General features: G+C 40.0%; 1 protein-coding gene across 1 annotated transcript in view; it reads left to right on the forward strand.

Moving 5' to 3' along the window:
* Positions 1-12,670, forward strand: part of LOC139717663 (calsyntenin-1-like) — a 79,502-nt gene that overhangs the window by 47,420 nt on the left and 19,412 nt on the right. The window contains exons 3-4 of the mRNA XM_071629169.1: positions 7,446-7,787; positions 8,988-9,245. Coding sequence (XP_071485270.1) covers positions 7,446-7,787; positions 8,988-9,245 — 600 coding nt within the window. The remainder of the gene's footprint in view (positions 1-7,445; positions 7,788-8,987; positions 9,246-12,670) is intronic.

The raw sequence follows: 12,670 nt of genomic DNA on the forward strand, positions 1-12,670 counted from the left end.
TCATAGTTGAGTATGGGGTGCCCAGTGTCACATGGTCTCTTTTGCAACAAAATCAACTTTTTGTGACGAAATTGTTTTTTTGTTGACAAGTAACGACATCAATCTCATCACAAAATGTTTACAAAATGACAATTTTGTTGAAAAATTGTCATGCCGTCACGTGTCATCAAAAAGACAATTTTGTCACGAAACAGCCATTTTGTGATGAAAAAGAGCATGTGACATTTGGTGCCCTATACTTACTATGAGCTTATCCTCAAAGTTAAGGACGACCGTCTGAACGTAACTAATATCAAATACAAATCTCTTCATTACCTCACTAAAGAATACTACAGCATCCCTGCTTTTGAAATTTTATTGGCGTAATGGGATGCATGTAACAAGCAAGCTATGCTTTATGGAATTTCAGTTCTGTTCAGTGTAAAATCTTATGTAACCAAATACAAAACAAGAATTTCATGCCAGTTCAAGGGGATTAAAACCATTTGCGACGTAAATGCCGCTCAATTTGACAGTTTTTTTATACCACCCACAATACAGCTGCTATAAGGCATAGAGATCCCTTGTCTAATGGTCAAAGGAGAGAGATGAATGTGTAAGATTTTGGTAGAGTATGATGAACTTAAATATTTAATATATATTCACTTTAAAAGAAAATATTATAACTTTCTGTGCGATTATGTGATATGAAGCTCAGATTTTGCCCGTAATGCTCACAGAGAGGTGTCTTAACTGCATGCCAAGCAAAACATTCGTGACTAGCATGTTGTATATGTACTGACAGTGTAATGTGACACCCTTGCACACAGAGGCTTTAAGCTCCGCCATGCAAGCAGAGCGCTTCCCCATGGGCGATACTCTTCATTACATCGAAACACTTGTTTCTATGCCATCAACCCTACGGGAAGGGAACAGTGCCTCTTATTTTTTTAATGTAGAATAGTCCTTGTGAATAAGATTACAGCATCACTACTCAGGTTGCAATTACAGCATAATTTCCCCAGCAGATTTTGTAGCTTGCAGTTGCAGAATTGATTTAAGAATATTCCTTCATGCCCATTCATTTCCCTTCTTTCTTTTTCATGCCATCGATGCTTGCAACCAGTAGAAAGGCAAATATCACAGACTTCCATTTGCCTGATTTGCGGGGAAAATTGACACACACATCCCATTGACATCTCACATGAGGTGTACGTTATGTGATAAAGCGTAAAGTCGGGGCTCACGTTGGACCCGTGAAAGGCGTGGTGTTGATGTTGACAGAGCGCAGGCGTGCATTCTTTGCGACATTGCCCGTGTAACCGGAGCCGAAGTGGACCAGATACGGGCCTCGGAGAAGCGTTTAGGAGACAGAACAAACTCCCCAACCAAGAGCCGCGGATGCATTTAAACACACCTTTGTGTGCACTTTTCGAAAGGAATGCCTTCTCCACAAGGGCAATGAACTCTTCGCCTCTCGTACGAGAGTCCTTCTGCCAGGTCCTCTTGCTCGTTGATGGTTGCCATGGGAACGGTTGTTTGCACTCAAAGGAGTTGTTCTCAGTGATTAACTTGAGGCCCAATAGTTTTGAATCATCTGTTTTTTTCTTGCCTTCTTTATTTTGAGGACTCAATCCGTCTCAATATATGAAAGATTTTGTTTTCCAGTGAATTTCTCAGTTAATGATATATTTTCATGGAATTGACTCTTGATTTTAATAGCAATCTGGACATTACACAACTTTTACAGGTTGTTTGCACCGGCTCAGAGATATTCTGGTTCAATCTTTTTTATCATAACATTTATTGTGTAAGACAGTCAACTAAATGTGAGAGCAATGTCAAAATAACTCTTCAGAATAAGAGTAGCTTTTCACTGAATAATCAAAATTTACAAGTAAGTGAAGTATGACTGCATCAACCACGAATTCGATGAGCTTGAATGGATAAAACAGCATATTAGCCTGTAAACACTGGCTGCAGCAATTGATGGATAGATCTAGATAACGATGCGATGATGAATGTCAATGTATTGTAACAGCATGGGTAGATAGGAACATAGTATACAAATATGCAGGAATAAATGAATTTTTATAGATTATGATAAATGAAGTACAAATATATGTTTTATAATGTATTTCATATAATCCTTTGGTGTTATCACAAGATTTTCAAAGAAAGAAGGTGCAGAACTGGCCAATTAAAGTATCCTGCTTTCGCGAAGGCATATGGAGAAAAAAAAAATGATGCTCTCGAGTAATTGCGCCGATCGTGGTGCAGACGATTCGTTGATTGATTGTGACACCGAGGAGCTGTGTTTCGGGGGAGAGGAGAGAGGTCGGGAACGGGGAAGGTCGGCCGTAGTGTCCTGTTCTAGTCAAGGACAGGTTCGGGGGTAGAGTCATTGATTCAGAAATTGGCTGTGACGGACAAACACTTGGGGAGGGTAGAGATTTTGGATACACACATACACACGCACACACAGACAAATATGTATATCGAGATATATGTATATAGGCCTATATATATATATATGTAGGGCCTATATATACACACACACACTCACATACTCACACATATAATGTACATACATACACACACACACACACACACACACACATAAATGCACATATATATGCACATGCATATACACATACGCATATATGCAACACACACACACACACACACACATACATGCACTTACCACACATGCATCTCTACACTTACGTATCTGCATGCAGAGTTAATATCTGCAACTCATGAAAAAAAAAAAAAAATTGGAAAGGTCGTGCGTGGCAGAGCATGTGAGTCTGACAGTTAAAATTGTTATGCAGGGAATAAACGGAAGAAGGAAGTATGGTGGTAGAAAAACATAATAACAACTGGAAATTCAAGTACAGCAATCCAGCTATGAAGGTGAAGCTATGATAGAGCAAGTTCCTTGTGACAAAATTTGTTTGTGTGCTTTAGTAGAGGAACAAATAAAAGAGGCAAAAGAAACTGCTGTCATTGAAATCTTACTTTGATGTGTTGAGGGAAGTATTTGTGGAAGCATTGTTTGTATAAAAGTATATCTTGGATTTGACTTCCATATATGTGAGTATATATATACCAATAGCATATATATATATATATATATATATATATATATATATATATGCACACTCACATATATACACATACACATACACATAGTACAGTGTTTTATGCATCTATCAAGAGAGAATGCATAAGATCAAACACCAACTTCCTAACACTCCTCTCTTTATTTTCTAATGCGAGCATATCATCAGATTATATAGAGATAGAAGAGTTTGAAGATTGACAAGTAAATGGACGCTGGAGGGGGGAAGATGCAGTAATGAAGAAAAAAAAAAAAAAATATCGAAGGAGAAAATCGTCTAGCCACCGGACTTGAAGTGGGAGCGTGATATTTACTTAGTGGCTGATACGCAAAGAGACGTTGGGGTACTTGGACAGAAAGTGGGTCTTTGCCCAAACAATGTGTCTTTAGATGTATGGCGAGTTTGTTCCTACCCTTCCCCTCCCATCCCCTCCCCCCACCCCTCTTCGTGGCTTGTTGTCGTGGCGATGTTTGCATCCTCCTTGTAGGTTGAACTTGTTGCTTTTAGGTCCGGTAAGAGGACCGTATCTTCCCCATCAGATGAAGTTGAGATGGAAATTGTGTTGACTAAGTCTGTTCTTGTGAATAGTCTTTATTATGCAGACCCTTTTAGTGCTCCAGTGTCACTCAAGTCCTGTATATTGTTGCTTTTAATGGCAGAGCACTGAATTTGTCTGTGTTATTACTGTTTGACAAGATTATATCAAGATATTTACTTTGACTGTATTTGATGATTTGTAATGATAACTTGAAAGGAAACAAAATTGTGTGTGAGGAAGTGTAAAAGTAGGAGCAGAAGTGGGTACAATGTGACATTTTTTTCTAAAAATTCATGGAAGTGGATTTGTCATGGTTAGTTCCAGTTGAGGTAAAAATGCTTGTGGGATACCTTCCAGTTCACATGCCAAGTAGTTTCTCTCTCAATAAACATCCTAGTTAATCTCGCGGTGCATTAATGCATCTAGTTTGTCAAGACTAACTGTCAGATGCTTCACCCTCCTTCCACTTGGCAATGTATACCAGGCATTGCCAAAGAGTTGTAATTTGTTAATGACTGCTACTAGAGAGATAATGGGTGGATTCGACATGTACGAGAGATTACAGACTTGCCCTGTCAAGGTGCCAGTTGATTGGGCCTTTGGCATAAAGCAGCTGTACCCTTGCCAGAACAGTCGTGAGAATGATACCTTGATAACTCACTGACAGTCCAAAGTGTGTTGGAGGAGCATTAGCAGTACATAGAACTTAGATTAAGAGATTAGCCAGGAAGGTTCCATCTGTGGAAGGATGTGTAATTACAGTTATAAGTAGCATCCATGTATATTTGTCAGAGGCAAAAAGTCACATGTACATCGTGAAGCAATTCTGTGCATTCCTTTGGTATGTATGACACATGATTTATCCACATTCATTTGTGTGGAGATACTAACAGTACTTACCCCCCCCCCCCCCTCCCCAGGCAGCCTCCAGTGTCAGTCCTTTTTTCACCCTGCAGGAGTTTTCTCTCTTTTTCAGTAATTACTATCAAAATATTGAACAGTTCTTTGAATTCTTCTTGGATAATATTTGTAACTAGAGAAGAAGAAATAAGAGAGAAGTAATTGTAACTTTTACATCAGCCTAGTAGAGAGTTACAGTGATATGGATGATGACTTAGTGAGGATAAATGGTTAATACAGTCATTGATCTAAAATGTGAACTCTATTGGTTTCACAAACCCATGACAGAATTATTAACATATGACATCACACCCTTATCTAATTTGCATATGTGGTTATACCCATTATTGCGTTTCATGAAAATATGTTAAATGGTACTGATCCACTGATTTTTTCTTTTTATCATCCAAGCTAAATTCTGCCTTTCTGTTTTCTTGCTTGCTTATCAAATTACATTCTCCAGTGTCACTTTAACTGTGAAGTGGCTCTTTACTTTAATTTCCCTTTCACCTTCTAGTGACCAGACTGTTTTGGTTCAGAATTATGAGTGTATATTAAATGGATCATCCAAAATTTGTATATCAATCAGATTATGAGTTGGAATATGTCCCATTGCATTAAAGGTGTCATCTGAATCCACATTGTTGTCATGACAAGTAGTCTTAGTCATAGCCTGTGTGTTGTGTATTGTCTTTTTTTTTATTCATCTCATTTGCCAGCTGCCATTTAGTAATTTCATAATAAAGTCAATCCCAATCAATTATTTTCAGTTAGATCAGTATCAACCCAATATTGCATCAGACTAAATTTGGATATTAGCTGCTTTATCTGAAATGCAAACAATTATTTTTTTTTTAATTTTATTTGAACTATTCCAGGCTCTTTTTAACAACTGCAACAATAAGCTTAGGTCTGAATGTTGAGACTGTGTTGAAGTATGCCCAAAGTCAGTTTTCATTAGCTGCATACTGTGTGGAGGCTTGACCTAAGGCTAATCTAAATTAGTCTGTGATGAAAAGAGCTGTGGAGAACTTGAGCTGTATTTTATTGGAAGAATTCAATTTCTTAAACCTGTTAGGGTTAATTCTCCCGGGCCCTTTTAGAGAGGTGGTTGAAGAACTATCAAATACCACAATTGATTGAATTGTTTGATTAATCGCTGGGATTTATGCCATTGATGGTATCTTTTGGAAGATGGAAAAAAGAGATGCGTTCACCAGCTGCAAGAATATGCCTGTAAGAATATGCAAAAAAAAAAAAAAAAGAAGGGCAACTATTTAAACAAAGTCATTGCAAAAAATTGAAAACAGACAACTTGTAGTATGAAACATTTTAGTGCATTTGTGCAGTGAGAGTTTCTGACTTGAAATAGAAAATGTGTGAATATTTTCTCTACTAGGTTTTATGGATATAGACGTATCATATTGCTGGTGATGAATCACTGCATAGCAAGTTGAAAACCATAGGAGCTTCGGTGAATTGATTTATCGTGAAAAATTGAATATGTAAAAAATTCTCCCTTTTATGTGAAGTTACAGCACAAAGGAAAAGACATGAATCTATGTTAGTGTATATCAATGATATATACAGGCCTCTAAATCATTCAGAGAGGTCTTTAGTCATTCCACATGAAACTAGTTTTAATATGTATTTCTCTGTGCATTAAAAAGGAAGAAACATTTACATTTTTGGATTAAAAGCACAGGCATGAATTAGCATCAATATCCAGGGCACTGATGTGCATTAACTTAGAGCAGTCTCATGTGAGAGACCATGGTGATTTGGTAAGGATGATGTTTTGTTCAAAGGCAGAGTCCTAGATAAAGCGTGATGAAGAACAAAAAATGTATTCATGCTGAACAAGGAGGAGTCAAAATAATGTAATATACTCATCTATTTGTTTGCCATCTTATAATATATATATTTTTCTGGGCTCATGAGAGAATATTCTGTACTTTGAAAGGTATGGTATGAGTTGTCATGGATGAGTTACTTAAATGATACATGAGAAAGATTTCTCTACCCCCAAACCACCATCATCCATCTTCATCTTGGCTCATCAAGGGAGAGCATTCTCTTTCCGAGATCAAGTTTGTCCGCATCCTCGGAGCAAAATTTGCTCTCAGAATCATCTCACTAATGATGATGCTGTATATATAGAGCTCTGCTACAATGTCTAAAAATTGCCTTGTCAGTGCTACCCTTCCTGAGATAGAGGGGGGGGGGGGATGTCATTTTGATGTGCTGTCATGGAGATGGGGACATCACCTTGGTCAATTCCTGGCCACCCTCAGGTGTCGAAATCCATCCAAAAAAAAAAAAGTTTGTCACCGTTTTTTATTTGATAGTCGGTGCGCTTAATGTGTCAACCCACGCTGTCAACCGAATGAGGTGGAAACATGTGTATTCATCTCAATTATGCAAACATGGTGAAAAAAAGAAGAAGAAGAAGAATTAAGCCTCTTCCTGGCTTTCTGAAATATTTCCTCCAGTTATGTAGTCGATACTGTGTTTTTGTAACCATCTTTTCCAACCTGATAAGCCGACTAGCAAGACATTTCTTAGTTTGCATGGATGATTCGCTCTTTTGCTGATGTCTAGGAATTTGAAGGAGTGACTGGCATATTTTTCTTTTATAACAATGAATCTCTCCTTCCCTTCACTCATGGTCTAGAAACCTCTGAATCCTTCTGCTACACTGATTAGATACCTCTCAGGCAGGGTAACACTCAAACATTTTGAAGACGTGTGTATGAATTCACAAATAGTTGTTACAAATGTGAACATGGCCTTTACACTGTAACTTATTTTTTTTCTGAGGTCAGAAAATGCTTGTGATTATGAAATTCAGTTTTGCTTGGTAAGAAGAGTTAATCAGCGTGATGTTTTTGTCGTTCTTGCAGGTCGTCTTTCTGCCGTTGAGCCACTGACATCAGAGGGCGGCCCCACCTACACCCTCCACGTTCAGTCATGCGACTGCAGCGGCCTGTGCAGCGACACGGTGCCCGTCAACATCCACGTGTCGCAAGAGTGCCAGCCCGGATGGAAGGGGGTGCCCAAGCGCATGGAGTACCCGCCAGGCTCGCGGTCCGTCCAGCTGGCACCCAGGGCCTACCTGGACATGTGCGGCCGCCTCGCCTGCAACAGCTCCTCGCTGATGACCACCGTGGCGCTGCAGACTGACCACATCGGGTTTGGCTGCGACCGAGAGACGTACTCCACCCAGTCCCAGCGCACATTATGCAGTGAGTACTGAAAAATGAAAATGAAAATTGTGGCAGACATTTTCAAGTAGCCATTGATATGCAAGTAAGATAAGTGACAAAGGAATTTTTCTTTCAATTTTGAATACAACTCTTAGTGATTTTTTTTTTTTTGGAAATTGAATAAAACTTAATGGGAAAATCAGTGGCATACCTTATTTTTTTTTATTATTTTGTAAAACATCACCCCACCCCCTATTGAAATGACACATATATGTTTTTGTGTGTAACTTTTTGAAAGCTATTTTTATATGAATCAAACTCATGGAAATATGTGTACAAACAGGTGAATGACTAGAAGAGGGCAGATTGAGATGTTGTTAAATTGAGATGGATTTTTCTTTTCGAAATTTTGTCAGTGAGACTCGAACAGTAAAGAAATCTTTATCAGATGTGCATTTTCCTGACGGACGAATCCGCAGGTTGTTGAACGTTGTCTGGCCATAACCTCGCTGACCATGAATGACTGTTTCAACTTTGTGGAAGTGAAGGGATTTGGCAAGCCAGACACTGATAAGCTCTTGAAAAGGCCATTCCCATTTGCAGATGAAATTTGATTTATTATGATGATAATGATTCTTCCTTTTTTTATGTGTAGAAGTGCAATTCTTGTAACTGGTATCAAGTTGGCTGTGGCATGTCTGAATGTTGGCATGGACTCAGTTGCATTAATGCATCAATATGTCATGACTATTTGATAAAAGTCAAAGAAGATTGAGTTACAAGGGAAGAATGAATCTTCTTTTTTTCATCACATTGTATTGCTCAGTTAGACAGGCTATTAATTGTCAATTGGACAGTTTTTGGACACTGGCTAGAAGTTCTGACAGATGAGATGAGATGTGATATGAACAAAGTCCAACAAATTACATTAAGATTGCTGTGTGTCTCATATAACACCTCATTTCGTAAAAGGTTTTTGATGATTCCGTGATGATTCTAATGCATGACTGTCATGATCAGATTGAAAGTGAGCAACAGTAGCAAATGTTAGAAGTGGCCAGACACCAGCAGGTCACTTTGAAATTGGACAAGTGACTGTAAAACAAATGCAAAGAAACAACATTAAATGCTTGTCATCATTCAAACATTAAGATTTTGATGAAAAAGAAACAACAACTATGTCCTTGTTTTTGACCTCTGACCTTTCATTGTATGAAATGAATCATTTTTGATACCCAGATGCCGAGGCGGGTAGCTACGATCTTCTTCCCCGCCCCAACGCTGGCGAGCAGTGGACCAAGAAGCTGACCACGGACACAGGCAATGAGAGCGACCAAATCTACCAGTTTGACGGGGTGCAGGATGCGGTCATCGTTCCCTCCCAGTTTGCCCCGCCCGACAACCTGACGGAGCGCTTCTCCATCTCCTTCTGGATGAAACACCACAACGTGGTCGGCGGCGAGCAGGAGTACATCCTCTGCAAGACAGACAGCAAAGGTGAGAAAGTAGACTGGCTCCCAACATCAGGCAGCATCAAATGGGACTATCAGAATTGGAAAGGGGTGTATTTGGGGGGATTGGAGAGAATGTGGCCAGCAATTGTGGTCCCTCATAATGATAAATGTCTTTTGGGATGCTTTGAAGTGGAGTTGGTCTTCAAAAGTCTTAGATTTTCAACTTTCCAAACTCTCTCCAATTTTACAATACACCAAAGTAGCAAACACATAACACACTCACACACATACCCAAATAGAAAACAAAATCCACTCCTATGCCTGTAGTACGAAATTCCAAGCCATAGCAAAATTTGAATTAGGACTTTAAAAAGATAAACCAAACAGCTCCTTTTATTTAATTGTACATTACAGGTTAAATTAGGAGCTCTTGCAGCACAGCAGTATAAATGCACATAGATTTTGTGATTCATAGATTGATATAAGTTGATATAAGTGGATGAAAGGGCAATACGGTATTGCTGACTCCTGCCCCTCGGGTAGGCATGCTATGCCGCAAAGTTTGGTTCAAACGTGACTCTCAAGTTACGCACGTCCAACGTGACTTTGCCCAGCTGTCAACTCGGCGGCCCTCCACTATTTTTGGCAACGTCGGTGTCTGGGTGTGGACATCCCCAAATCTCCCCTGAAAATGTCGGAAACATGGAGTGCGCAAAGTGGTCGGGGAGGGGGGTTGAATTGTAATAAGGATCTTTTGGGGGGGGGGGCCCTTTTGAATAAGAAATTGACTCGTCTGCCGTACAGCAGGGGTAAAGCTACCAATGCAAACGAATCACTTCCTAGACTTGTGTCTGTCTACAGGTGACATTTACCGAATCAATGCAGCGGGCAATTAAGCTGTAAAACTTTCGAGCACATTCGAGTGCCGATGAAATCTCTGTTGTGATTTACAGCTAGTGAGATCCTGCCACGTCGGAGGGGGGGGGGGGTGTGGGGTGAGGCCATACTGATTTGTGCATTACTTCACAGGGTGTTGCTCTCTTGGAGGGGAGCTGTAAATCAGCCGGATATCGACAAGAAAAACGTGTTCGTGCTTTTAGCTTTTAGCTCTAAAGGGATTCCCGCAATCTGCCCACCGTGCATCGTGGCAATTTGTCACTTCCTGAAACACGTTGGGTCGTCCTCTGAATCAGATCATATTTGGTTTGTGCAGAAACATGTCTCCCATGTTGAAAACTTGATGAATAGAAGGGATATAAATTGTCTACACAAACATGCATGACACACACATAAACACACACACACAAATGTTCACATGTGTGTTGTCTTTTCAGTTGCATGTTTGGTGTAGTGTGTTTTTTGTTTAATGAGATGGGCGACACAGTTTTGGCATTAAAAAAAGCCAGTCATTTCCCCCACAAGCTTCCGCCCAATGAAAGACCGATGTCTGTCAGGTGTGGAATAGTCTGACATCAAGGCTCATATAATTTTTTTTTTTTTGTGCACTACCCATTACCCACTCTTATGGTTTTATTTTTGTATCTTTTTTTAATTCCTCTCATTTGTTTCTTTATGCCCAGAGATTTAAAATAATCCAGTATTCTCTGTCTCGCTTGATTTCATTCTTTTTCTTTTTACTATTTTTTTTCGTGTGTGTGCATATTTTACCCACATGTGGAGTGTTTCCATTAACATTGTCTTCTAAAGACTGACTGCAATTGAAAAGATGTGAATATACTTCTTTCTTGCTCTAATCATTTTCCGTCAGCTGTCATGCAATTGAAAGGTAGTGAATAGATACGTCTTTCTTGTTCTAATCATTTTTCATCAGCTGTCAGGCTTTAAGGCCATCTTGACCCGAGTTGCCACTTTGAGAAACATCCCAACTTCCTGCATTGTTTTGCTCCCGTGACACTGACGAAACCTGGCTCTGTATGTTAGGTCGTTTTCAGGAGTGTTGTTTTTTTTTGTTACAGTCAAACCACAGAGTAAGCCTCAACATATGGTGCTCACCTGGACCAAATGAAGTTCTTAGACTCTTTGTTCTACTTTTCCTTAATTGGGAGGGGGGGGGGGGGGGGGAGGGGGAAGGGAAAGGGAAGGGAAGGGGAGATGAACCCCCACCCAACCAGAGCTTTGTCACACATGTTAGCCAGCATATAATCACATCTGGTTGGCCCACTTTTCAGTTGCATAAAACTGTTTTATAATTCCTCCCCCACTCCTCCTCCTCCCCTCTTCCCCTCCTCCACCACCTCCCCTCCTCCTCCTCCTCCTACTCATTATCCTCTTCTTTCTCCTTTCTTTTCACGCTCGCCTCTTTCTAAGCACCAGCTCCCAAAATGGGGGATGGGTAAGCGCGCAGATGGGAAGAATTTACCATGGTCTGTTGACTTCACATTCACCGGGGAGGGGATGTTGTGTCCATGGGAACGGGATTGCCGAGGATTCCGACCAGACGCAGAGTGCCTGTAATCTTGTAATCCCCCCTCCCTACGCTGCCAACATGATAGTGTCATCGGCAGAAGGCCCTTAAAAACATTTACATGCCCCAACGGAGCAAACAAACAACCCCTTTTGGCATTACACCCACAATATTTGCCCTACAATTTTCCTGCCATTTCTTCTCTAATCTTATAGGGCCAAAAAAAAAAAAAAGTCTTCTGGTGGATGCGTTTTTGAGAGAGATTACTGTTGGAGGTAATACACACACTGCTTCACCTCACACCACTCATGATATTTAGCTACCGACAGTTCGTGTCACAATAGGTAGTGAAGTACACCGACCCCAATATACAAGTTTATCATTTGGCAGTAAACATTGTGGTTTGCACCAACAACAGTGCCAGTTAAATGTTCCGTGCTCTTCATCTGCCATGTTTGATTTCCTGTATTTTCATCACGGTGACTCAGGACCATCCGCAACGTCAGAAAAATTTGCAACAATGCGACAAGGAAGTTTTTAAGTTGTCACTTTTCTTCTCTCTAGAATGCAGTTGGAGAAGTGTGTGAAATAGATTCGTACGTTGGCACAGTGACGTTTCACTTTCACTTTGACTTCAAAAATTATAGAAAAAAAATCTCAACACGGCTGTATATTTGGCAAAAATATGCAGTATACTCTCTGACCAATTCTTGAATAACACAGGAGAACGTTCCTTCTTGACTTATGTCAGGAGTTCTTCATACTACAGTGAGTGCCCACAGTGTTCAACTGACATTTTACTGTACTCTGAACTCAACACTCAGATCTTGATACTTGACTCCCAGTAATCAAATATCAACAGTAAATCTCAGTTCACATTTTTTTCTTCCCGAGAACTGAAGTTCCAACACGTCATCTCAAAGGTTTACTGCCGTGACAAACCTTCAGAATTCATCAATCTGCAATGAACAATGTGTTGGAACGAATAAAGACTAATCTCCTTCTAACTTGCTCAGTCCTGGCCTCACCAAGAGGCTGTACAG

This window comes from Diadema antillarum, unplaced genomic scaffold (genome assembly GCF_040938485.1).
Source record: "Diadema antillarum isolate AM-2024a unplaced genomic scaffold, OU_Dant_1.0 scf00000079, whole genome shotgun sequence".
Classification (NCBI taxonomy): Eukaryota; Metazoa; Echinodermata; class Echinoidea; order Diadematoida; family Diadematidae; genus Diadema; species Diadema antillarum.